The sequence below is a fragment of the Gordionus sp. m RMFG-2023 genome, chromosome 5, assembly GCF_954871325.1.
Source record: "Gordionus sp. m RMFG-2023 chromosome 5, tfGorSpeb1-WG-v2, whole genome shotgun sequence".
NCBI lineage: Eukaryota > Metazoa > Nematomorpha > Gordioida > Chordodea > Parachordodidae > Gordionus > Gordionus sp. m RMFG-2023.
This window is the reverse complement of record NC_088779.1, coordinates 4,900,156-4,927,952: the sequence shown is the minus strand read 5'-3', so window position 1 is coordinate 4,927,952 and position 27,797 is coordinate 4,900,156. Positions and strand designations below refer to the sequence as shown.

The window sequence follows — 27,797 nt, the reverse complement described above, 5'->3', positions numbered from 1 at the left end:
TATTAATTTTTTGATAAATTTAAATGGATATCGATTTTAAAAAAAAGACTTGAGAACTTCCAATTTTAATGTTCTTATTTACACGACTTCTCTGATTAAAAAATATATGGAAAGGATTTAACAAGATGCTCGTATACTTTAATGATATCGGTTCAGATCTTTCGTTCTTATATTAAAAATGATAGAAATTTGCAAAATAAATAAGGGAGATTTCAAAAAATTATTTCCACGGAATCGCCCAGAACCAAAATTTATAAGAATTTTGAGGCTATTGGTATTTTACTTTTCTAATACAACTATTGACTCGTAAGCTATTAATTTTTATATTGGCCATTGTAATTTATGAAATATTAATAACAATTGAATCATTAATTAACTAATATATTTAAAAAAATAAAAGATGTCAAAATTAATTTGACTTTTTAATAAGCTTCGATTCTTTTTTCAAAATTCAATCTGACAAATCTTTTTATATATATTTGCAATAGAGTTTATTAATCAAGTCAATTTATAAATCAATATTTTTATTTAAAAGTTGAATCAATATTTTTATTTCAATTGCATTCGTCTTCTAACAAACTATTATTGGCTATAGAAAATACACTGGAAACCCGAACTGGCTGAAACTGACAAAATTTTACTAGCTACTTTTTTTTGAAAAAATAAAAGATTCAAATTTCTAAAACTTTAATAAAAAAAATATGTTAAAATTTTTTAAAATTGTGAAAATTCTTGAATTTTAATAAAAATAATCCGTTTTTTGATATAAAATCGGAAGAGTAATTTTTTGGGGAAAATCTTGTTATAAAATAAAAGAGGGGTGAAGTTTTTAAAGATATTACTTTTTTAGAACTTGCCATGATTCGCGCAAAAATTTCTAATTATGCCCAGAGATTTTTTTGAAAAAGCTCGACATGTCCAATCACCGTAAGAAATTTAAAATTTATTCATGTTCACGGTGTGACCCCATGAATTATGGGGATTTTCAAGGGCCGTGCCCACCTCTTATTCCTATTTTATGTTAAGTTCATAATAAACAATTATAGATTAAATTCGTGCTTCACAAATTAACATTTGTAAAAAAATCAGAGAACTGCAGAGGTACCATTTGTATGGCCTGGATTTTTTAACAAATTTTTTGGCCTGGCGCGAGTTTTTTAAAAATATTTTTGAGTTTTACAGCTAAAAATGACGATTTCAAATATTTGGTTGGATATATTTTTTAAAAAAATTTCAGGCCCGGCGCGGGTAAATTAAAAAACCGGGCCGGGCCTGCAGGTTTTTGAAAAAAATAATTTAAATAAAGTTAATTTTTAGTAAAATAAAAACTAAAATTTCATTATGTAATAACTAGACTCGACCATTTTTTTTATCAAATATTTATAAATCATTTGATAAACAAAACGGAAAAATAAATATTATCCAAAAAAGTTATTATTTACTATGAAAAAAAAAATATTTAAATACAAAAAAAAAATTACAATATAAATTAAACGACACATTCAATAATAAATATAAAAAATATAATACTAGACAGATGGTTTTGTTTTTTTTTTTAAATGCATTATATTATATAGATTACATATTTTGTAAACGAATGATATATATATATACACCAGTAAATTGGCGGTAATTAAAAGTGTGCATACATGAGTCAGATGCAGCGCGATTTTGTGGTTTGCATGCCGACTGATCCTTTTCTGACCATTATAAGAATGCCAGTTAAGCAGCAAACCACAAAATGATGCTACAGCTGACTTCTATGCATTGGCACCTTTAAATGTATTTAATGAATGAATCGCTAATCTAGTAGTAGTACATATATATGTATAAAACATTACATATATTTTTTTTTTGGTAAAACCTAGATTAAATTTTAAAAGAATTTCTTTTTTTATAAAAGGTTTAAAAATTTACGATAGCGTCTTCGAAAATCAATATAAAATTATAACATCACATTTTCATTAATTCGCTATAATTATAGAAGTGTTTGTCCATCATCTAAATTCCGAGATTTGTTTGAGACCTTGTAAGTTACGGCTATTATTGAAATTTGGTTTGCTAAAGATGGCGGGCTTCGTAAAGGTTCCGTTATTGTTCCGGTAAACGTTTCCCACGCCCAATTTGATAGGACTGCGGTGACCGTTCGTGTGGGCGTGGTTGTTATATAGTATTTTTTGGTGATTACCATAATGAGCGAGATTTTTATCGTCGTAACAGCCCTTGAAGGAAGGGGAAGGGAAAGAGCGATTAGGTTTTAACCTGTACATGGGCCCGTATATTTCTGGTGGCCGAGGGTTTATGGGAGAACGATAATTATTAGTAGACGAAGATGGAGGAAGAACAGATTTTTGTTCAAACTTTTCTTTCAGACTTTTAACTCTACAAGGCACACGTTGGTTCTTGGAGGGAAACGATGGATCCATGTCCAGGTTTGTGTCTTCATCAGTGTTGCGGTTTTGCCCGATTAAATCATCCTCCAGTACTGAAGGAGGTGGAGACGAAATCGAAGGTGAATCTGAATGGAAGGGAAGTCTTTGGTCTAAAAGGCTCTGACAATCATCGGTAATGGTTATGTGAGCCCGGCGTAGCGTTAAATTATCATTCGGGCTCAAATTTTTGGATGACTGACTTTTCGGGGTAGAACTGCCATCGGACATGAGAAATTCGACTTTCCTCTTATGAGGAAAATGATTTATTTGTTTTTCGGGATCGTGGAGAGAATTGCGTTGATTTGCGTTTAATAAATTTCTAAAATCTTTATTTAAAAAAAGGAGCATATTCTAGATAATATTTAAAAAAAATAACATTTTCAAACAAGTTTATCTACCATATTAATACAATGCGCATTACATAAATACAAATTTATACGAGAAACGATATTAACTCCCGTCTCGTGTAGTCTAGAGGCTCTAAGGCGTGTTAAAATTAATATTAATTGAAACCTTTATTTTATTATTATCTCAAATCTTCAGTAGATTCATTAAATTTTATAAAATATATCTAAAGTTTTATCGATTTTAAGTAGTTTTTAAATAAGTCATTTGTGAGGGATTTGTGTCTGTCACACCCCACAAGAGTACTTAATATTATTTTAAAGAATAAATTAAATTTATTAAATATCTAAATTTTAATATCGACTAATATTTTTTTTAAATTAATATTTAAAGTTAAAAAAATTACCTTTTTAATTAGAAAATTTTGGCGTTGGTTATATATAAATCCTCAATTTTTATATAAGGATAATAAAAGTTTTTATAAAGTTTAAGGTCTGATTTATGATTGTCAAAATAAAAATAAGGAATAGAAATGGAGCATCAATTTAAAATTAAGATCTGACAGATCATCAAAAGAGCGTTCGCGTCATTTTTTTGACAAGGGTAACTGAAGGGTTTAAGAAGACTAGGCCCTAATAAATTTAATGAATCATCTGCCCGCTATCATTTATAAAAACAAAAATACTCAGCAACAAAATATTCAAACTTGTTTTATCATCCACTCCTTGATTTTTCTTCAAGATGCCGCTGACAGGCGCATTGCGTTCCATCACAACCCTATAACCACAACTTTCCCCATTTCCTGTCAGTCCCAAATCGACATTATCTCCGTTTTGTTTGACAGCTATATTTTCATTAACGCTAGGCCACATCAGATTGGGTCTTTGCTTGATACGTCTTCTAGGAATACTGTTAACTATGCAAGATCTGTTATTAGGCGAAATACGATTTAAGCAGCTAAAATCAGTTATGACTCCTGCTTTATCGGCGATTCGCAGTGAATCAATCGATTTCCTAACAAACTTGACTCTAGAGAGAGTTTTGAAGGCCTGATCTAGAGCTAGGTTAGCGAAGGAACTGGATTTTAAAGGGTTATCGTCACTACATTGATCTAACAAATTTTTATCGTCATCATGGTAGTCATTATGAGTAAAGGTATTCAAGGATTTCGCTTCCCGGTCATTCAAATATTTCTGATCAGAGAGGCAATTTTCGCAACCAAAATCCCCCACAAGGGAGTGAATGCATGGGGAAGGAGGCCTAACGGGTATAGTTATTACTTTACAATCACCATCATTTTCATGACCCGTTGAATTATTGAAATCTTGGTTCACGGTACTTTGTTCCTCCAAAGTAAAATGGGCAATTGTGGAGTCAGGTATTTTATCGCCAATTGTAGTGACTTGGTTTGGGTTGTCGACATAACATATCATTATTTCTTTTTCGTTTTTCTTCTTCTCGCTGAGAACGGGTATTACTAAGTTTTCAATATTTAGCCCACCATCTAGTTCCACCTTTTCGGGATGGGGAACTTGTACTATTATCGTGTTAAAATTTTCCAAACTTTTGTATTTGCGTAATAAGTCGACATCTTTATTAAGTTTTCGAGATTTATTGAGAACCATATTATCTTTATGGGTTTTGTCATTATGATGACCATATCTATCAATGTGTTTGTCCTCGGTATTATTGCCATCGGGGTAGTAAGCCATATTTTCATCGGTTTGGCAAGCTGAGTCTATGAGTTTAGATGGGATAGAATTCTCAAAGGTGAAGTTCTTGGCTACTAAATTTTGGCCATTATTAATATCGAGAATGTCTTTCTTATCATTGTCGTCACGCAAGGGTGTTCTTTCTTCCTTGATTATTCCCAACGGTGGGTTTCCGACTAAGATATGCATAAATTTTAGAAATAATTCAATTAATGTCTCTTTTAAAAAAGAATATATATATATTTATTGAGCATTCTATTCTGCATAGAAAAAAAACGATTAACTTAAAAATTTACAATAATTTTAAAGGTGACATATCATAATGATGAGCAGTGTTGCAACTAATGATCTTTCTTTCCTTCTCTCTTGTGCTTAAAAAAATATTAGCAACCCTTTTCTCTTGACTCTCCAACCTTTCAACGTCAAAAAATCAAAATTTAAACGGAAACCCTTAAGGGCAATTTCAATTGTTTTTTATCTAATATCTTCCCTCCATCAGGCAATTATCTTTTTAAACTTTTAATTTCCACTTTCTTTCCAACTTTTAAAATATAAAAGATTTAAGATTATTATCGATATAAGATTTATTTTGTAAAACCTGTTCTTATATTAGCAAATATATATAAAAAAATTTATTTGTTACATTTTACATATTAAATATAATTAGATATTTTGATATTATTTATGTATCATAAATCGAAAAGAAAATAAAGCGAAAATATTGTAACTATAATTTAATTAATAACCAAATTCACAGAATGTATAATTTTATTTTTAGGAAGGGTTAAGGCTGTGTAGGCTTAATATTTAATAGCTGGCTATTTAGCCGCTTTTAGGTATCGGCTATAGCCAAAATGCAAAATTTAAAAAAAAAAAAACAACAAAAAGAAAGGAAAAAAAAGAAAAAAAACGAGAATAAAATACGAAAAATAGAAATGCCATTAAATACTTAAAATAAACGGTGTCCTCGATCAAATACTTTTTAGCCCATACTAAAAAGCAATTAAGTATCCAATTTAAGCCGAAATAGGACACGACCTAAAAAATTTTCTTTTCCTAATAAGTATTATTTGTCATACCATTAACGGTGTCGGAAGTGATGGGATGGATGATATTGTTACGTGCCAATCTCTTCGCTAAGAAAACGATGTCAAAATCGTCCGACTTGTGTCTGTAATGCGACTTTTTCTCGTTCTCTATAAGCCAAATTAAGGAGATGAATATAATTCAATTAATTGGTTAGGGTTCATTTTATCATTCACTTTAACCTAAAAATAAATATATTTAAATGACCCATGCATTCCTATAGTGGTCAATTTTTTTTGCTTTAGTCAGATGGGTGTTATGAGAAAAAATGTAATTGTAATAATTTTATCAGGGAAACGATAATGTGAAAACGTGGTGATTTATATCAAATTTTATTTATTTTTTGAAAAAATTTAAGGTATTGTTGTTTTATGTAAATTATTATTTTATATTTTCCTCTCTCCAGCACCACTTTTAAGAGTCGTATGTGTTAGAGAAAGTACTATTAGGTTGAAAGTAATTTATTTATTTAAAGATAATATATAATAATTCTAATTAATGTAAAACACTTAATAAATTTATTTTAGATATAAAATTAAAAATTTTGTATAAAAAACATAATGGTGATTTTTTATCATGATTTTCATTATTTTCACTTGTTAATCCACAAATCCATTATATAGTGACAATAATGAGAATCAGAATTATAAATGGTAATGATATACATAATGGATTTGTTTTTGTTTTAACAAATCTGAAAGAATTATGAGAATCATAGATGTAGAGAGTTTATAAAGATTAAATTTTAAAAGAAAATCAGATTTAGGTTTAAAGATAATATGTGGTAAGTTTAATTCTGTTTTAGATGGCTTCCTATTTTGGAGTAGGAAATAGGATTATAAAAATAGAGATTAGAGGAATCGATGGTTCAGTAGAATACAGGAATTGGTTGAATGCCGCGTGAAGAGGCTCAACATAGATATGGAGAAATTTTACAGGAACCAACAAAACGAATGATGGTCGATAAAAGGTGGAACTCAGAAATGGTGAAGAAAAGAAAGATAGAATGCTGGTCATGTGGAGGAAACCATATGATGCGCGTATGCCCTAATATTTATGTGACTAATAATAATGCTTTGTTATCATTATCGTCAGAGACAGGAGGCAGTAATATAATCCTTGATAAAGACTAAGAAAGAGGTGGAGGACTTGCTTAAGTGCGTGGGTGTTGTATTATGCAAATTATTATTTTGTAATATTCAAGCAAAAAAATTTATATTTTATTAGATGTAGCTTAGAATATTATTCAAAAATAAGAAAAAGGATTGTATTTTATGAATTGTAATATGAACAAGCATAAAAATTATATTTTTGTAATATACAAGCATGAAAGATTATTATTCAAATTTGAGAAAAAGATTATATTTTATTAATAGATATATAAAGCACGATAAAAATCAAAAAATCACCATTATGTTTTTTATACGAAATTTTTAATTTTATATCTAAAATAAATTTATTAATCAATTGTGTTTTACATTAATTAGAATTATTATATATTATCTTTAAATAAATTAATTACTCTCGACCTAGTAGTTCTTTCTCTAACACACACAACTCTTAAAAGGTATAAATAATTTTAAACGAATTTTTGAGATCATGTAATATAATGAAATAAGTAAAGTAAAGAAAGTGTATACTTTCTTTATAAGAGTAAATATAGACATGATAATAAAAAATAATAATACTTGTTTGGGTATTGCTAAAATTCGTTGTGGCCACCGGAGATAATTTATTGCTGTAGGCAATGTATGGTTGTCCCAAGATGTCTTCCAGTATTATATGATTTCGTGGCTTTAAAGGCAACCAATTTTCTGATAGAAGAAAATAGTGACAAAAAAAATATATTTTTTAATATTCCTTTTAAAAACAAAAAGAAATAATACTCCGATAGTTCTTATTTTTATAATAATCCCAGAAAAAAATGAATCACGGACAAAAATGTCCTAGACAAAGAGACCAGGAGAGAAGTATTCTAGACAAAAGCACTCCGGATAAAAATACCCTAATTTTTAAAAAATTTAAATGCTTAAAAGAGAGTAATTATTTTAAATTATGTTCAACTTTTCAAGGAGTTTAATATTTTGATGAAAAATTGGGATATTTTTATTCGACGTCTTCATGTTCGGGGTGCTTTTTGTCCCAGGACATTTTTCTGTGATTCTAGAAAATATATATTGAAAAAAAAAATTATATTTACCTTGGTCCTTCCCTTCCTTCCGACTTTAAGATATTTATTCCACAAGAAAACATTTTAAAGATTCTTGTCTTTTATAAACAATTCATCCTATTTATGCTTTGCTACCCTTCTTACTTATATGATTAATAATATCAATTTTTTGGCAAAAGGAAGGGCCATAACAATTTGTTTTGTGGGAGTGCATTTTTTTTCGATCATATTTATGCTGTAATCTTTTCTCATATGTTTATAATACTAAGTTCATCATATTAAAAATTTGGATTCGGGAAAGTGGTAGAATATGAATTAAGTAAGATTTATGAATAATTTTAATAAATAAACTTAAAAAAAAAAATTTGTTATATTATCTTTTAAAATAAATGCTTGTGCAAATGGGCATAAAATTTCAAAAAATAAAAATTATAATTTCCGTTTTTGGGGACCAGAATATTTTTTTTGGAAGACCTGATCCACAAATGTCTCTCCGTGATCACGGTTCCCAACCATCGGCCGTAAATTCTTCTGAGAGAAAAGGAATTTTTAAAGGGGGAGAGTTTTTTTAACTTGAATAATAAACTACTACGTGTTTGTGGTAAATATAGGGTAATAATAGACGTTTTGAATATTTATTAAAATTGGAGGGATAAATGTAAATAATATACCTGTATCTCTTATTCCATTTTCACCCCTACCATATTCGGAATGGCGTGGATTTTTCAAATTGCCCGAGCCGCTTAAATTATTGACACGATTAACGGGGTCATTGTCGAAGAAAGTAGCCGATTTTCGCCTGGGTAGTATCAGCTGATGATGATGCTTTCTTCTTTTATCATCTACGAACACGTGTTGTCCGTTGTGTTGACGACGATAACCATCACTATTATTGACGTCGCGCAATAATTTTCTAGCAGGATCCGATTGGATGACCGTGTGAAAATCTTTTGGTAACGCCTTGATCCCTCCACCCACATCTTTCAAGGTTATGTATATCCTTTTGTTCCGGAAGTTGTCGCCATTTTGTAACATGCGCGCTTCATCGTTTTCAATCGATTTGTGGTCATCTACTTGTTTCGTGACTTTGTCATTTGCGTACGGAATAATTTCAGCAGTATCTTTTACTTTATAGAAAGAACAAAATAAAAGTCACATTCTAATATGGGCTAAATATTTTAGCTCCGGGTTTAGGATAAAAATAATTTCTCTCTCTCTTTCTTTACTTTTCCTTCTTTCTTCAGTTAAATCTATAAGAAGAAAAAAAATTTACTTTCATCATCCTCCAGAAGGTTGCTATTCACGATATTCGAGTCATCATTATTATTTATTGACTCTGAATTGGAAGAATCCCCATTTACATTTTTTGAAGTAAGCCGGTGATCGGCGTCCCCATTATCCTCATAATGGTTTATCTTTTCACAAACAATTTCGGAGTTTCGGGGTAGAACCTCTAAAGGAGAATTATCTTGATCAATTTTTAGAGACTTCGTAACGACGCTATGGAGGTTCCCGTTCTGCAATGGGTTTACGTCGCGATTATAAGTAATCAATAATTCTAAATAAAAAATATATATATATAAATGAAATACAAGTATGAATGAATCTAATTTTATAAGCTAACACATTTCAACTAGTAAAGCATATTCCTCTTTCCTCTTCTTTCTTTCCTTCTTTCTATCTATATTTACAATAAAATAAACATATCAAGTTCCATGTGATACTTTGCTATAAGTTTGATTTACAAGTTCCAAAATGATATACACCAAAAAATGTTAATAGCTACATAAAAATATCTCACTAGAGGTATATCGCATCTCGCCATTCCCATTGTTCTCGTTTGAGATCCCATTCCCTTCGATGCAATGGCTCTTCTTTTTACCATTGCAATCTTCTTCGTGTATAAATACTTGGTGGCAATACTTGATCAGGTATTCAATAACAAGGGCTTGTCCGCTGGCCCCTCGTAAAATATCACGCGTCATAGTGTTATTTGCGCCCAGTGTATTGACAGATCGGCGGAGATTGTTATGAGGCATCTTAGCGGAAGCGTTGTAAGGAGGCATGTCTCTGGACCTTCATATTTTTTTTATAGATTAAAGTAATATGACGTAATTTATAGTTTTTCCATTCATCGCCATTTTGATACACAAAAACAAAAAATAAAATAGTACCTCAACAAATTGGGGGCCCAGACTATGGCCAGATTCTTGCAATGCATATTGGTGGATCCAGACATTTGAGCCATAGCGTGCAAATGGTCGAATAAATATTTAGCGGCCCTAAAATGAGGTGGGGGTAACTGAAGGGTCAAGCTTTTAAGCTTTCCCACCAATTCAGACGACGCGTTATGATTTCTGGCAGAGGATTGGAAGGAATGGTTGTCATGGCAAATCTCTTTTGGTAAGTTTTTATCGAAAGTGTCTGTCACAAGTTTCTGGACCGTTTCCTTAAATTTAATATTTAATTTACTAGTTATATGAATCCCATAAAAAAAATTATTATTTTTTTACTGTTTCCCACTGTAAACTGTTTTCGAGATCAAATAGTCCAATAAAACTATAGAGGCACCTCTTCTTTATCATGCCAAATTACTTTAGTTAACTAAGTTATCAAAATGACCGATTTTGTATGAATAAACAAAGTCAAAAAAAATGAAAGTATTATAAGTGCAGTGCATATTGACTGTAAATCGATATTTGTGAAACAAACCATTCATAATTATAAATAGAGATAGATTTATCAATTTAAATTATATTTATATATCTTAAAAAATTATTTAAAAATTGAGAAAGTTCTTGGTTGCAAATAGGGTTGTTTAACCCGGGCGTATTCATTGAGGAAAATAGTTCATCAGAAATTGAAATATCAGAATAATGGTATTGAAAGGGTTGCTGACAGATAGTAAGTGAAATCGAGTTTTTAATAATTTTTACTAAACATTTAAAGCATATTCTCATCATATTTATTATTCGCATCAAAACTTATCTGTTATTACTTGAATATAATAAAATATAGTATAAAAAATGAAATTTTTTAAGCAATATCATTAATTCCCATAAATTTCCGTTGATTCCCGGTTATCAAAAAATTCCAGTGGGAAAGTTACCGTAATGATAATTCTCACAACCCTAGTTACAAATTGATGAAGGCATGATAGTTTAAATCTTTTAACTTTAAATCGATAATTCCAATAGGTTTTTAAGCGTATTTTAATTTATACCAAAAAGGGGTTGTAGAGTTGGAAGGTCAGCAAGGGATTAGGCAGTTCCCTAAAGTACATTTTAAGGGCCGAAGCGTATGAATGGATGATGTCTTGACAATATTCTTGGCAGTCTCCCTCGTCGCTCTCACCACTCGGATCTTTCTTGCGATCGGTGCTTAAGGAAGGAGGAATTTTTTCTTCGTCAAACAAATTTCTGGGATTGGAAGGAGAAAAAAAAATTTTTTTTTAAAGAAAGGATAAATAATAAACAAAAGAAAATAAGCGATGATAGAATCGTTATTAGGATCGAATTCATCGAAAATATTAAAGCATTCGATTTGCTAATGTCAGAGCAAATCTTGATATGCGTACAACTAAAAGTATAAGTGCTATCGCATTTAATTCCTCGTTTTTAAAAAAAACATTCCCATATTATTAATTTGTTATAAATTTTCGAAGAGTAACCATGCATTCAGAGTTGGCGCGAATTCGCGGCGAAGTGTACAAAAAATACAGCATATTTTTTTATACTATGCTGCATAATAAACTATTCGATTTGTAAGAATATAGGCAATTATTATATTCGTATTATTAGTGGGTCTATAATTGAAAATGTTACGATGTAAAAGATAAAAAATAAGCAATAAGAGAGGAAAGAAATTGAATGACAAATTTATATATATATATAATAGTAATACCTCAATTTTTGGATGTTAGAGGACACACCCGAGAGCCTGTATATGCCGTCTATCACGCCATGCCTTTCTATCCAATCACAACAATGTTGAACTATTGGGGGAACTTCGATAATTTTATTTTACAATAAGATTTACCTTCAAACTATAGAGCCCTGCAACGCATATATATATAATAAAAAGGTATGGGGTTCGGGAAAATATCAGAACTTGGTTATATATAAAATTATTTAACGTAAAAAAAAACTCATTTTTTTAACTAATTTTTTAAAGTTAAAACGATCATATTGAAAAAATATTAAATTTAAATTATTTAGATGATTATAAAAATTATAAAGGTTTCAAACTCTGACAATATTACTGAATATAAGTGGATATTGAGACTGAAATTTAAAGAATCTTTTAAAAATATTTGACGTGTTCTTTTTTTAAAAAAAAAGATTACAGTATTTTCATGCTAGGTAAAGAGGAATACCACCTTCGCCCCCTTCCAGGGATAATATAAATCTTAGTAACAAATGTAGTAAATAGATGAAAAGGTAGACCGAGTATCTAGCCTGAACCACTATTGTATATGATTGGGTAGATGTTTGGGCCATCGCATGGTTATTCAAATACAATTATTTTGGGACCTATGTTGATTTTGACAAATAATACGCCGACTATACCTGGTCTCCCCTAATTATAGGACTTTCTGAAATTCGAAAAGCGGGGTTTTTGATTTCATATAATGTCAATTTTATTTTTTATTAAACGATTCATATTTTACTACCACCTAATAATGTTGTGTTAAAAAAATTTTGATTTTTACCATAAAAAAATCACATTTATCATAAAAAAAATTTTAAATAGCTGGGGGGTATTAAAATATTTTTCGCCTCAACATATACAAATTATAACAGTGTTATTACATAATTTAAATTTCTAAATATGTCGGGTTTTTTAATATAATCCGCTGAACTGACAAGCCCCTTACGCCGACTAACTCTGGTCTCCCCAACGATTCAATTTTTCGAAATAATATATTTAAATTTTTGCAAAAAAAAGAGGTCATTATTTTTTTATTTGTAAAATTTTTCTTACGTTTTAAAAAAAAATTAGGGCCATGTCGGTTTTGGACAAATAATTTGTATTTTTGGGTGGGAATTTTCGGCGGGATGATTGAATCGTTAGAAATCGTCTCGGACAATATAAAATTTGAATTACGGGCCTGGCCGGGCTATAATTACCCAATGCGGACCACTAATAGTAATAAACAAATAAAATTAAAAATATGCAACTAAAAGAACGAAAAGGATATTTAGAAGTAAAATCAGTATTTACCAAAAAATAAAAAATTTTTTCACATTAAATTTTGACAACTATAGTAGATTATCATTCGAATTAAAGGTATACGATGTTTCTTACTTTTGTAACGTGGAAGAATTTGTTTTTGGAATCCATCTGGTGCTTAAAAAATTTTAGGTTTGGGCTGGGCCCGATTGAAATATATATTACATTATTTATTTTATTCTGTAATATACCACGTCTTTATAACAATTGATATACGAAATATTTAATATTTTAATAATGATTTTTAAATCTATTTTTATATTATTCTTAGGAAAAATTCTCTGAGAATATGTCATCCGAGCCAAGTGATTTTTGAAGAAAATGGCAAAATAAAAAAGGATATATTTGAAATTTCCATGACAGGTGATGAATGGAATCAAATATATCCAAATGCCGATCAACCTCAGGCTGAAAAGTGGATGGACCCATGTTTTCGAAAAAAATATTTCGAATCAATTAAAAATACCTTGTTTGTGGGTGTTCAAAAACCATTATGTATCTTTTAATATATATTTATTAAAAATTAAGGCTTTTTGTAAACAATGTTCAGCTGTGTTATTAATTAAAAAATTAAATACTTTAAATAATATATATGGTGAATTCCATATCAAATCAACCAAAAAAAGTCGATTCTCAACCCGACCCTCTTCAATTTTTCTTAAATTTTGCATAATGGTAGTATAAACTATAACTAAGAAAAAAATGAAATTTTACCTCCCAACAAGGTTTACTCGCTAAGATATGGGCGTTTAAAGCGCGGAAAAATAGTACATTTTTGACAAAATGTGCTTCATTTATTTTCAAATATCTCGAGAAATAATTAAGTTAGAAAAATAATTTAAATTTTATTATGTAGCTTAATAATAGTTCTTTAATATGACATAAAAATAAATATGATATAAATTTGATGAATGTCCAAAACCGGATGTATAAAACCGGAAATGGCCATAGAAAAAAAAAGGTATTTTTTTTTTCGAAATTTTTTTTCCGTAGATAGATATAACACTGCTTTATATTTGTGCCAAATCCTAGCCTGGGATGAAAAAGGGTCTAGGAGTTATGACTCTTTATATGGCTTAAATTGATCAAAAATATCTTCATTTAATGAATACTTATGAAATAATGTTTTTTTTTAAATTATGTCTAAATGATAGGCCCTAACTTTTTTTTATTTTTAATTGTTAACATGTTGTGACTGAAAATTACTTGACAAAATAATTCTAAACCAATTTATAACTTTATTTTTCTGAAATGCATAATTACATATAATATAATAATTCATAATTATGTTTACAATATATCATATATTAAATTATCTAAAGAATTGGTATAAATTTTGACTTTAATTTTATTTTCATCAAGGGGAATATAAGCATGGTATTTTTGTGTTCCCTGAATTCTTTTTGCTCTCAAAAATCTGCTTTCTAGATGATTTTCCATATTATTGTATTCATTATTGCTTACAAAAATGTAATTTACTCCATGTATATTATTTGTTGCAAAGTCGAATAAATCCATTGGTGTCAAAATATGGTTTTGATATGGCAGTTGCAAACTAGCTCGAGCTGCTAGCCGTTTTGTAATACCTCCTAAACTGTCGCACGGACTTATTCCATGAGCTGTAGCAAAAAAATGCCACTCGGCCTTTATACCAAAATCACATTCATGATTATAGAGATTTATGAAATTTTTTTTTTTTTATATTGGATTACGGCCCCAATCAGAAAAATAATAAATTTTGGTCAATATATCAAATCTTTCTTTTAAAAATAAGGTCATTTTAGTTTGAAATAAATAAAAGGCACAGGCATTGTGCTTTAAGCAATCTGATATCACCACTAAACTTATATGTTTTATAGTGTTGTCCTGACGATAAAAAATGATAAAAGGGTGAATAGTGGACTGATTCTAAAAATGCATAATTTTCCGAAAAGTCAGCAATAACTAAGTATTCGCCAACATTTAAATTAGATTTTAAATTGTTTTGAAATAATGATTGTTGTGATGCTATAAATGAATGTGGAATCAAATTGTCTAATTTCTCAATTAAATAATCTAGGAATTTATAAGCTGATTTTGTCAGCGTTTCGAGCGTAGTTCTATCAACTACCAACCATTGTTTAAATGATATATAATCTATTGAATTCGTATCAAATAATATAATAAGTCTTTCTTTTATTTGGGATGATCCAGGACAAAATTTACATTTATTGAAGTAACATCCAGGCTGGGCAGGATTGCAAAGACTTTGTGCAATACAATGTTTATAATCGTTTATTGGAGGATAATTATAATGATCATTATTGTTTGTAAGCTGTTTTAATTTTCCCCCTATTAAAATAAGCTTAAAATTTTGGTGTAGTGTGCAGATACACATGGTATGTGTACCTGGTCCACCTGCTAAAACACAGTTTTTGGGTCGTAAGAATGCAAATCTATTCACTCACAATATGTTAACAATTAAAAATAAAAAAAAGTTAGGGCCTATCATTTAGACATAATTTTTAAAAAAACATTATTTCATAAGTATTCATTAAATGAAGATATTTTTGATCAATTTAAGCCATATAAAGAGTCATAACTCCTAGACCCTTTTTTATCCCAGGCTAGGATTTGGCACAAATATAAAGCAGTGTTATATCTATCTATAGAAAAAAAATTTCGAAAAAAAAAATACCTTTTTTTTTCTATGGCCATTTCCGGTTTTATACATCCGGTTTTGGACATTCATCAAATTTATATCATATTTATTTTTATGTCATATTAAAGAACTATTATTAAGCTACATAATAAAATTTAAATTATTTTTCTAACTTAATTATTTCTCGAGATATTTGAAAATAAATGTGGCACTTTTTGTCAAAAATGTACCATTTTTCCGCGCCTTAAACGCCCATATCTTAGCGGGTAAGCCTTTTTGGGAGGTAAAATTTCATTTTTTTCTTAGTTATAGTATATACCACCAGTATGCAAAATTTAAAAAAAATTGAAAGGGGTCGGGTTGAAACCTTGGTTGATTTGATATGGAATTCACCATATATATAATTTATATGTGAAATATTATATTTTAAAAGTGAATTGCATAATAGTATTTATAAAAGACAGCTAAGTGGGATAAAAAGGGAAGAAGTGGCTAATGAATTACAAACAGATTTAGCCTTAAACTGGCGTATTAAAAAAGCAAATGAAACTTTGAAATATGGTGAATTAGAACATTCCTTGTATGTCCAACAGAAGTGCAACAATCTGTTTCAAATAAATCGAACATTAAATCGGATAGCATAATCAATCAATCATTATATCTTTATTGGTATGTAGTATAGATACTTTAGTATCGGCAATATTTATTAAAAATTATCATTTGTTCTGGTGACCAGTAGTGCATAAAATATTTATCAAAGCATATATTGATTTTACTTCACCATATTTCATAATTTCATTGGCTTTTTTAACACGCCAGTTTAAGGCTAAATCTGTTTGTAATTCCTTAGCCACTTCTTCCCTTTTTATCCCACTTAGCGGTCTTTTATAAATACTATTATGCAATTCATTTTTAAGATTTAATATTTCACAAAGTATTTAATTTTTTAATTATTAACATAGCTGAACATTGTTTACATATAGCTTTTATTTTTATTAGTTATATTGAGTTTGAATAAACATAATGGTTTTTAAATACCCACAAACAAGGTATTTTTATTTGATTCGAAATATATTTTTCGAAAACATGGGTCCATCCCCTTTTCATCCTGAGGTTGATCGGCATTTGGATATATTTGATTCCATTCATCACCTGTCATGGAAATCTTAAATATATCTTTTTTTATTTTGCCACTTCCTTCAACAAAATCACTTGATTCAGATGACATATTCTCAGAGAATTTTTCCTAAGGATAATGCAAAAATAAATTTAAAAAATCATTATTAAAATATCAAATATTTCATATATCATTTGTTCAGATATTGTAATAAAGACGTGGTATATATATTACAGAAAAAAATAATGTAAGATACATTTCATAATTACAATTATACATAGTCAAAACAATCGGTAACTTTATTTTAAATTGTTTCCTATATATATATAGTATTTTATAATTATGTAATTTAACTTCTAATATTATGCTTGACCTCCATAATATAATATTAAATGTAGGAAAGTTATAATAATATAATATACAAATAACCTAACTTTTAACATATTTAAGATATTCAAATATAACAAGAGTGAGCCAGAGGCTAAAATTTTTGAGCACCAGACTAGAGCCCAAAAACTAATTCTTCCGCGGTTACGAGTAAGAAACATCGTATAACTTTATTCGAATAATAACTACTATAATTATCAAAATTTAATATAAAAGTTTTTTTTTGTAAATACTGATTTTACTCTAAATTGTATATATATATTTATATTTTTAATTTTGTCTTTTTTTTTTACTATTAGGGATCCGCATTGGGTAATTATATCCCAGCCAAGACCGTAATTTAAAAGTTTATCTAGTTCGGGATGAATTCTAACGATTTATTCATTTATCCCGCCGAAAATTCCCATCCAAAATACAAATTATTTGTCCAACCGAACCTGGCCCTAATTTATTTTTAAAAAAAGAAATATGGTCTTATAGTTTAAAATAAATAAATAATTTTTTTTTTAAACGTAAGAAAAATTCTACAAATAATTAATATATATTATTTCAAAAAATTGAATCATAGGGGAGTCGAGGATTAGAGTCGGGGTAAGGGGCTTGTCAGTTCAGCGGAAAAACCAGATATGTTTAGAAATTCAAATTTATTGTAAATAGCACTTAATAATATGTACATGTTTAGGAGTAAAATATTTTAATAATACCTTATCAGCAATTAAAAAAAATTTTTATGGTAAAAAATCAAATTTTTTTTAACACTACAAAATATTAGGTGGTATTAAAATATGAATAGTATTAAAAAAATGATAAAATTGACATTATATGAAATCAAAAACCCCTTCTCTTTTTCGAATTTCAGAAAGTTCCATATATTTTTTTGTTTACTTTATTAATACTAAACTGATTAAAGCACTATTCTACTAACCGAGCACTAAAGAATGATATAAGTTTCGTCACTATTGCTTTCAATCGACTTTTAAGAGAACTTTTTTCCCCCTTAACTTCGCCTACTATACGAATTGAAGCACTAACAAAGCACTGCTTTCAATCGTGCGACCAACTTCACGGAGATTTCAAAATATGATCTTTTTATTTTCGGTTTTTGGCAGAGGCGAACCTTTTATTTGGCTTATAGGTCACTAACGGTTGATTTCGACGGTTTACGATATCAAGATCAATTAACGGGTTACAAAATGACATAGGTTTCGGCAATTAATCCTTAAGTCGTTCCGTCAACTTTACGGACCTCATATCATACAATAAAATAGTTTGCTTTTTTAATACAATCTATTTATCATTATTCTATTGCAAAAGCTGTGTGCCATTCATTTCTTTCTAGTTTTTTCCACCCTTCTCAATTCATCATATCATGAAATAAATAGCTTATTTATAATTTACCCATCGTTTTTATAATTTATAAAGAAATCTTATATAATTAGAACATGTGCATAAAAATGATATGAAAGCTTCGCCCAAATTTTTCTTTATGTTCGACTTGCCCCAAAGCCTGTTATAAATTATTTTGACTCGACCCGCTTTAATTCGTTTTAAAAAATTAACGGCCCGGTCCGTGGATTAAGATTTCGGGCGGACCGGGTTTTGCAGATTTCTTATACTTAGGACGTGTTTTGTTCACGCGTTGCGTTATTACAATAAAGCCCAATAAATAGGTGTAAATTTATAAATATGAAGTGTTATGATGAAAAAAACGCTGCTATAAAATTTGAAAAACATATGTTGAGATGCCCCGATAAAAAAAAATAATTGCGAATTCGATAAAAAGGTATGTCATTTTTCTTAGATATTATATAAAATAATTATCTCTATTTTAGTTTTATCTTAAATTTTAGTTTTTAAAACTGAATCAGCTGTAATAACGCTGCGTTAAATAAGGCATAGATAACAGTGCTATAAATGTTGCCTAAGGAACTATATCCAGTGATATTCAAATAATATGAAAGAGAGAGAGACTCAGAGAGAAATAGAAATAAATGACACTATTTAACTAGCCAACTAACCATCATGCCCATTATTGAGTAGGTATTCTCCCAGATCGCACCCAAACACTCTCTCCTTGAGTATTCCCACGGCCCTGAGCCGGGGTTTGGTTGGCCTCTCCTCCAAAAAGTAAGGCAAAAAATGGGACATCAGATACCTCACGTTATTCGTATTCACGCCGCCGATATTCATGTTCATGGCAATATTCATGTTCATGGATGTGTGACTGGAATTGTGGGGGGAGATCTCGTAGAGGTCGTGATTGGTTTTGTTGGAGGGATTGTTATGGTCGTTCGCGTAGGATCCCCTGTGCTTGATATGCGGAATGCGGACGGAGTAAGAAGGGTCTACGTGTGGTAGAGGGTATAACTGGACGCATTGGTTTGGGAAGTAACCAACCTAGTAATTAGTTTTTTTACGTTTTAAAATTATAATTCCCTTTTTTTTGTTTATCGAAAAACTATGGTGCAAAAGTTTGGGAAACCGGTCAAATCTAAAACCTGAAACAAGAATCTCCTCTTAAAATTTCTAGAAAGTGGAACAGGTTCTAGCAAAAGTAAAACTAATAATTTATGCGTATCATTTTTTTTTACATACATTGAATCCTTTCTTCCCCTTCCACCAGTTAATGTCGTAAACACGCAAATCGGCCAGGCGGGATGAATCGAGACTCATATCCGTGATAGAAATTATATCGCCTACCTAATGCATGTTATTTTCACCAACATAAAAAAAAAAATTTAATATCTTTCACGGAAAATTCGAAAATAATTTTAATAATAAAAACTGACGTTCAAAAACAAACAGCTTTTAAACCCTAGAGGAGGTAATGGTGTCTAACAGTTCCACGTGGACTACTATAACCAATGATTAATTACTTTACTATTACGACGAGTGTAAAGATAATCGTAAATGTTGGCTAAAACTTAATTAATAGTTTTAAAATGCAATTCCCTCATGGTAAGAATCCACCCCCCCCCCCCCGCTATTATTACATTACATATAAATACGAAATTTTATATTAATATTTATATTGTATCATGGATAGTTTTCCCTTGTGTTATATTTACCGTTGTCTTTTGTGTATAGTTACTATTACATTTTATTTTGAAAAGTTTGTTTTACAGGTTTTTTCTAAATAAAGCACTGGGTCGTTAGCCATAAAGATATTGGCACTACCTTCTAGGAATTCTATCTTTTGGAAAAGAAGGGAAAAATTTTAGGCACCGGCCATTAAAAGAAGCCACAAAAAAAGGGGGTGGGATCGTAATTAACCTCGAGAGACAATTCTTTGAAATTTTTGGCGGCGTATCTTTTGGTAACGATGGCGGCCGCTATAGCCTGGGTGTTGAGAAGTTGATATTTTATGTCGTTCACCGTTTGCAGGTGATTTCCCTTGTTGTCCATCTTTAAAAATAAGTGATATTAGAGAGATCTGAAAGATGAGAAAAATAGAGAGGAAGAAAAAAAAAGAATGTAAGCGAATTGTATAATACCCTAAATTATACAAGCGCGGTTAAAAACTTGTCATCTTTCAGAAAAGATATTTGGCATAAAATGCGAGGATCCAATGATTACATTGGAAATATTATAGCCGACCCATGAGTGGCGATCAGTTAGCTCATAATTATGGTGCTTCGATGCCTCTTGTGGATCTACTACCAGATTCTGTTGCAGAGATTAAATAACATCTCTATCGGTTAATGACTAAGTAGACGCACATACTAGTGTCCAATAACGTAAATGGCGCCAAATATTAACTCGATTTTCGGCTAACATTTTATAAGTCATTTCAAAATAACATTTTCTCAAATGAATGAAATACTAAATCAATCATTTTAATTACTTCGAACCAATTCAACACGTTTACGCAATTAACGATGTTTTCGCAGACTATGACAGATAATCTCCCAAAATATCGATTAAGGGTAAGGCGAAATTTAGAGCGACCATTCTCGCCGATATTGGCAGCTGCCGAAGAAATGTCTCCGATTAGCGGTAAAGCGCTGTAACGCCTATAAAAAGAGGGAAAAAATATATATAATAAGATTAAAGATAAAACAAATCATTGGAGATATAGCAACTAGAGGACAAATCCTCCAAAAATATTTATATGGACCGGGCAGAAGATTTCTGAAAATGTTTCATCACGGGATGGGTCTAGTAAATTGTGATTGACGGGAGGGAAAAAGAAAGTACAACCCAAAGGTAAATAAATTTTTGCGATTATAATTCGATTCTAACAAATTATGTTTTTTACAAAAAAAAAATTGAACTGACCTATCGAAAGAGCAAACGTGTAAATCTTGGTCCAATTTGTGGAGATGGTTCAAATCTCGGCGGAGAACCCATGACCTACCTCCGCAAACGACCAAAATCTCGTAATCGATTGCGCCGGTTACATTATCGGCTTCGTTCCTTTCGCTTTTGTGGATTGACTTGTTGTCCGCGATTAGACTTAACTGAAAATATAAAAAAATATATAATTTTAAAATGGTTTTGCTATTATTAGTATTCGCATTTTATATTTATCTAGAGGTATATACTCGATTCTGAACTATATTTTTGTATAGGTTAATTATTAAAAAATTATATCTGTTAAATACATAAAGATATCACCGATACATATATATCTAAACTAGATACAGCATTTAAGTATCATAACAACTCTGCAAAGGAGAAGTAGACAATACCCGTCATTAAAACTTCATTTTAAAAACCTTACAACTTTTACTTAAAGAAGGGATATGGCCAGCATTATCCTTTTTTTTGTGAAGGAAAAATCACAAACCGGCTAAGCCCCGGCCAGATATTTATATTCGGGCTTAGCGGATCTTTGATTTGTGTGCCATGATATTGACCGCCTATTTTTCTTTTATTATTTTTTTTAAAATTATTTTCATTTTTATCATATTTTTTTTCCCTAAAATTTCGTTACTTTTCATGAATCTTTTCCTCTTCATAAAATGAATTTTAAATTTTCATATGCATTAATGCTTATATAAAGAATAGCATATTATTATTCTTTTTATTTTATAATTATTAACCTTTATATAAACTTTGGCTGCCTACTCGGCTAAGAATATAATAATTCTTTAAAATTATAACTTTTTTTTTGTTAGCAGTGATATAAATATAATAAAATATTATTGTACCCAAAGATTTTTGTTTTTAAAACTTTTTTTTTAAGGAAATTAAATTTAAATTAATTTTTTTTTTTGGTTTAGAAATATATATATATATATAAATATTTGATTTGTTTTATAACCTAATTTTCAAAACAAAAACTAGTTTTGCTTTGCTTTTAAAAAAGAAAAAAATTGTTTAATTATTATTATAATGTATTATATATACGATATCTAGATCTACCTTTATGTCACACAACTCCTAAATCTCGAGTTTTTAAAATATATATAATTGAATTTGGGATAATCAAAAAGTAAAAGTAGGTAAGGAGTGAGAGGAAGGGGAGATAAAGTATCAGAATAATAAATGTAGATAGAACATATTGCTTATTTATTTTTTTTTAAAAAGAAGATCTTGGCTAATTTCTTTTTAAAAATTTCTGAATAGTCGACTGAATTGAATAAGTGATTTAATTTAAGACTAAAAAAAAGGATGACCACCAAGGTTGCTTTTCTGAGTGGATTTCGGAATTGAGAAGAGCTAAGGCACGGTGCAGCCTTAGCGTTATTAGTAGTGTTGTTAAAAATAAGATTATATAACCAAAATAACATTATGGAAGACTTACAATTTTGCTCATAGCTGGTAGAAATTAATATTATTTGAGCTATAATCTTAAAATCGACACAAATCTGGCTTTTTTAGCAACGCAAGTGATTCGGGAGATCTTTTAAAAAATGATAAGAAAAAGTATATAAAGTTGTTATTAAATTGTATTTAACTAATTTTTTTTGTTTGTTTTGATTTTTTTCATTGAGAATTTTATTGAAAAACTTATGAAAAGTTTATCAAGATTTTTTTTAATATATATAAAAAAAAAAGTAGAGAAATCAAAGAAAAATTTAAAACGGTGTGTCCTAAAAAAAAAGAAAGAAATAATATATGATTTATGGTATAATAAATATCAATTTTTACATGATTATTTAAATGGCGGTTATTAGGTTAATTATTTTATATGGAAATGGAAACAGAAAATGTTATTGGGTAGAAAAAAAATTAATACTTTTTGAGAAGGAGCCATATATAGTGTTGCTAAAAGGCTCGATTTTCATAAACGGTTTTCGGCAAAAAAATTACGAAAGCCTCAAGATTTCGATTATAGATCCTCAAACCTTTCTAACTTTTATGAACAAAATTCCCAAGGCATGCATAATATTTTTTTGGCTAAAATATTTGGTTAGCCGTTTTTAAAAATGGAGCCATTTAATAACACTAAGTCATAAATTTTTTTTATGGGAGGCTGCGTACGAGAAATTAGCGTAACGCTGGGCAAAAGTGTTTCCAAATTGAATAGCCGCGAAGGTACTGTTTTTAAAAAAAAAATGTCTGAGGGTAGTCTTGGTATTAGAAGCCCACGTTGGGCGCCATTGCAATGAAATGATGATAAAATTTTACTAAAAATATTCGCAAATATTATGCCCAAAACATTAAAATTTGGAGTTATCGGAAAGAAGAACAGGAAAAAAAAACAAGAATTATGGGCAAAAGTCCATCTTCGTAATAAAACTTTGATGTGAAATTTGGTCCCTAATTCTGCGTTCACGGTTAATGCGAATTCGAAACGAGGTACACAATATTGTACACTTCGCGGCGAATTCGCGCTAACAGCTGTGAAATGCGGGGTAAAGGAAAAACCCAGTAATTAATAATAATTTTTACCGCATGATATTGCGAACAAATTGAGCGTTTCAAACGCCAATAATGCCTTTCAAACAAAATGACGGTTTGGCGTTAGCAACCATTAAAAAAAACGCAAACTGGGTTGCTTTTTCATTATTTGTTTTATTCTTCGTTTTGTATTATTATTTAAAATGTAATATAAATAACTTACTTATTATACTAAAAAGGAATATTTAGAAATTAAAGAAATAAGAACGCAGACGATAATATAATTTTCAAAGACAAATCCTTTTTTTAGAACTTATTTAAAATTTTGAATCGACGGATATTAATATAAAAAAAACAACATCAATTTAAACAAGGGACACGTTAGGTTTTTTTATTTAAAAAATACGGCAAAACGTAGACGCTCAATTTGTGCACACTATAACATAACCTAATACCCTCACCTCTTATAGAAATGAGTGCCATAACTAAAGTAGTATTTTTAGGCCAAGCTCGGCTCCAAGAAAATTTCTTCAAACCTTCGACCATATTTTTTTTTCGGTTCGGGGTTTTTCAAATTTTGATTATTTTAAGATAATTTTGGCACTGTTTTGTAATTGAGTTCAAAAGGGAAATCGAAAAAAAAATATTTCAATTGGTTAAAATACATTTATTTATAAATTCCTGCCTTGATTCTGCCTAGGCTGTTTAAAATTATATCATTTTATGACGCGTTCCGCATCGGCGAGTCAAAATAAATGAATGAAATTTCAATTTTAAAATTTTTATTAAGTGAACAAAAAAAAATGATAATTTGGGATAATATTTTTATCATAAATAATTTATTTATACCAATTATAATAGCACTTATAATAAAGTATATTATACATTATTTAATAACAAAAAATAAAGTTAGTCTATTTTAAGAGGAGTAAAAAAAAAAGATAGGAAATGTGATGTAAAAAGAAATTTACTTATAAATATAGAATATTTATTTAATATTTAAGATTATTATTATTATACATTGTGGCACGGGGATTCGGAATCTATTGATTTTAAATCCTTTACCAAGGTCGATTTAAAAAAAATTTAAAATCCGATATTCTAGCATGTGTAGAGTATATTTATTTACCCTAAAAATTTCAGGCAATTTTGCCATAAACTTTAGAACTACTCCTAATTTATATTAATTTTTATATGGCTGAAATTTATAGGGTAAATACTCTACACATGCTAAAATACATTTCCGGTTAAATCGGATTTTAAAAATTTTTTAAATCGCCCTGGTCAAAGATTTAAAATCAAGAGATTCCGAATCCCCTTACGATATATATATATATATTAATTTATGTGTTTTTACCTTGTTCAAAATATATCAACAATTATAATTTCATCATAAAAATTTCTTCGTCAAATTTATATAAATCAAATATATTCATAATATTTTTGAGATAATAGAAATATAATATAAATGGCGATGTTCATTTTTTGAAAACAATAATGAACCTTTTGTTTTGTCACTTGTATTAATTTATTTTCCAGCAAGTAAATAAAATATACATGACCAACGTCAGATTCATATATTTATTTTATCGAGTTAAACATATTTTTAAAAACTTAAAAACATGAATATGTCTTTCTAATGTATACAAATACATTAAAGTCATTAAACATATCTTTAAAAACATTAAATAAAATGTAAAAATATGTTTTTTTTTACAAAAACCTTAATTGCAAACAGTTATTTTATCTAAAGATATTTATAAATTTTTATATGAAAAAAAAATTTCAAATATAAAGGAAAAGAAATAACGTAAACTAGGCTATATTAACCCGTTATTTGTGCGGAAAATATATGTATACAGTACAGTCAGTGTAAACCTACTTATTAGGTTTTCTCCCGTTTGCCGGTTATAACTCCGGGTTCTGATCGATGTAAATTTATTAGGTGTCATTTATTTTAATATCAAAATAAAATATGAGATTAGGCAAACATGTGGTATATTTTAAATCGCAAGATTTACGACCAATTATTGAGATTTGGCAATCTTCCTGGTTATCTTATAACTATAGGGAAGTAAAACAATGTTTTTTCAAATGTAAAAATAAGGAGAGGGGGGGGGGCATCCAAAAAAAATTAAATAAAAAGGTAATGAGCTAGAAATAACGATGGATAGATTATATTTTAGATAAGTGATATTTAAAATTTGCAATAAAATATTGGCAAATTAATGTTTCCCATAAGGATGGTGAGTGGTACTAAAATATTGGAAAAAAACGAATAAACAAAATAGACAGCTTTTGAACTAGAGGACACCCTATTTTGGTTTGTTTTAAGTATTTGGTGGCATTGTTATTTTTCGTAATTTTGTTTAGTTTTTTCAATAAATTACTTTTTAGGCTATTTAGTGAAAACTAAACTGGCGCTATATTTAGTAATAAGTCGAACTAGGATTCAGCTGTAGAGCGTGTTTTAAAAAAATTTTTAGCCAGAGTTTCAAAAATTTGATAAAGGTGGATGAAAACCTCCTTTTTGCTATATTAACGAATATACTTCCACTTAAGTGCAGTGCATTCCTGGAAATTTCTCAGAATTTACCTCTTAAAAATGAAAAAGTGGTAGGCAGACGTTTTATTTTAATTATCAACAACAAAATAGTATGGAGGAAAAAAATAGAGGTCGATCGCTATTACTTATCATAAAATCTCCTCTTAACCTTTCTTTATAACGATTTTAAATGTGTTTCCTAGCGCATAGAATCCACGTCTTCTCATTTGTGATAATAAATTCTGTATACTAATTTGATGTTTTTATCATATTTTTTATATTTTTGTTTTATTTCATAATTTTTTAAGTATATATATTAATAAATAAGTTTTGTGTTTCCGTATAATTTTGGATGAATATGCAAATTTTGATAAAAAGCTTATAATATATAACGATTAGTGTTGTTAGTCGGCTCGTTTTGAGCCGATTTTAAAAACGGCTAAACTCAATGTTTTATCAAGAAAAATATTATTGTAAGCCTTAAGATTTTACGCTAAAATATTGAGTTAGCTGTTTTTAGATATCGGCTCAAATCGAGCCGTTTAACAACACTATTCGTTTTTTTTATCTCAAAGATGATTATATTTTCCAATTTTTAGGAAAGGATTCTATTTATATATTTTTATTTTTCAACTTTAATTTTTTTTATAAGTTTTTATTATAATCTTTTATGTTAATTTAGTATATTTTACAATTAATGGGAGATGAATAAAGGAAAACATAAATTTTATTATTATTTTGTTTCAAATCTCCATTACCCTACATTATTCAATCTATTAACCTTTTTTATTTAGATTCAACTAATGTACCTTATCTTCTTAAAATGGGTTCAACTCTATAAATTCAATAAATTTCTGATCGCCCATTTTGATATATTTGACACTATGATTGTGAAATATCCGATATCGATATATCTTTTTAAAAAAAATCTGGAAAAGAATTATGACCTAATCTGGTTTAGAGTGCGAAAATACGAGGTTCGAACTCTAACAAACTATGGTCACTTATTTCACACTTCAAAATAAGAAGGTTCCGATAAGAGTGAGAAAGGGGTAAAAAAAAATCCCATTTCACTTACCACCCTGTCATTCACAGTTAGCTCGAATTCGAGGCGAGGTATGCAAAATTTGCAAGGTCCCTACTCCCCCCGTTTAACCCAAATAAAATTGAAATTTTTTTTCTCACGTGTATGGCTCCGATTTCCACGTAGTCGTAATGAAAATGAGCGCATTCGTGCAATCTAGGAAATTTGGAACCCCTTTGGCCAATTTCTTCTGTCAGAACGGTAACGGGAGTGACATCGTTATTAATATCATAGTCCTTTCCTTTACCCGTCAACAT

General features: G+C 29.2%; 1 protein-coding gene across 1 annotated transcript; it reads right to left on the bottom strand.

Annotated features, from left to right (window-relative positions):
* Window positions 1-1,869: 1,869 nt before the first annotated feature.
* On the bottom strand, window positions 1,870-27,797 carry LOC135930094 (uncharacterized). Its single transcript, XM_065466880.1, has 16 exons — window positions 27,642-27,797; window positions 21,401-21,582; window positions 20,967-21,135; window positions 20,396-20,527; window positions 19,718-19,822; window positions 19,141-19,519; window positions 11,649-11,751; window positions 10,969-11,164; window positions 9,920-10,194; window positions 9,547-9,821; window positions 9,019-9,303; window positions 8,417-8,872; window positions 7,264-7,389; window positions 5,569-5,685; window positions 3,484-4,665; window positions 1,870-2,758 (listed from the first exon to the last, which is right to left on the bottom strand). Exons 1-16 carry the CDS (start codon window positions 27,795-27,797, stop codon window positions 1,998-2,000), a joined length of 4,899 nt encoding a protein of 1,632 aa, XP_065322952.1. The 3' UTR covers window positions 1,870-1,997.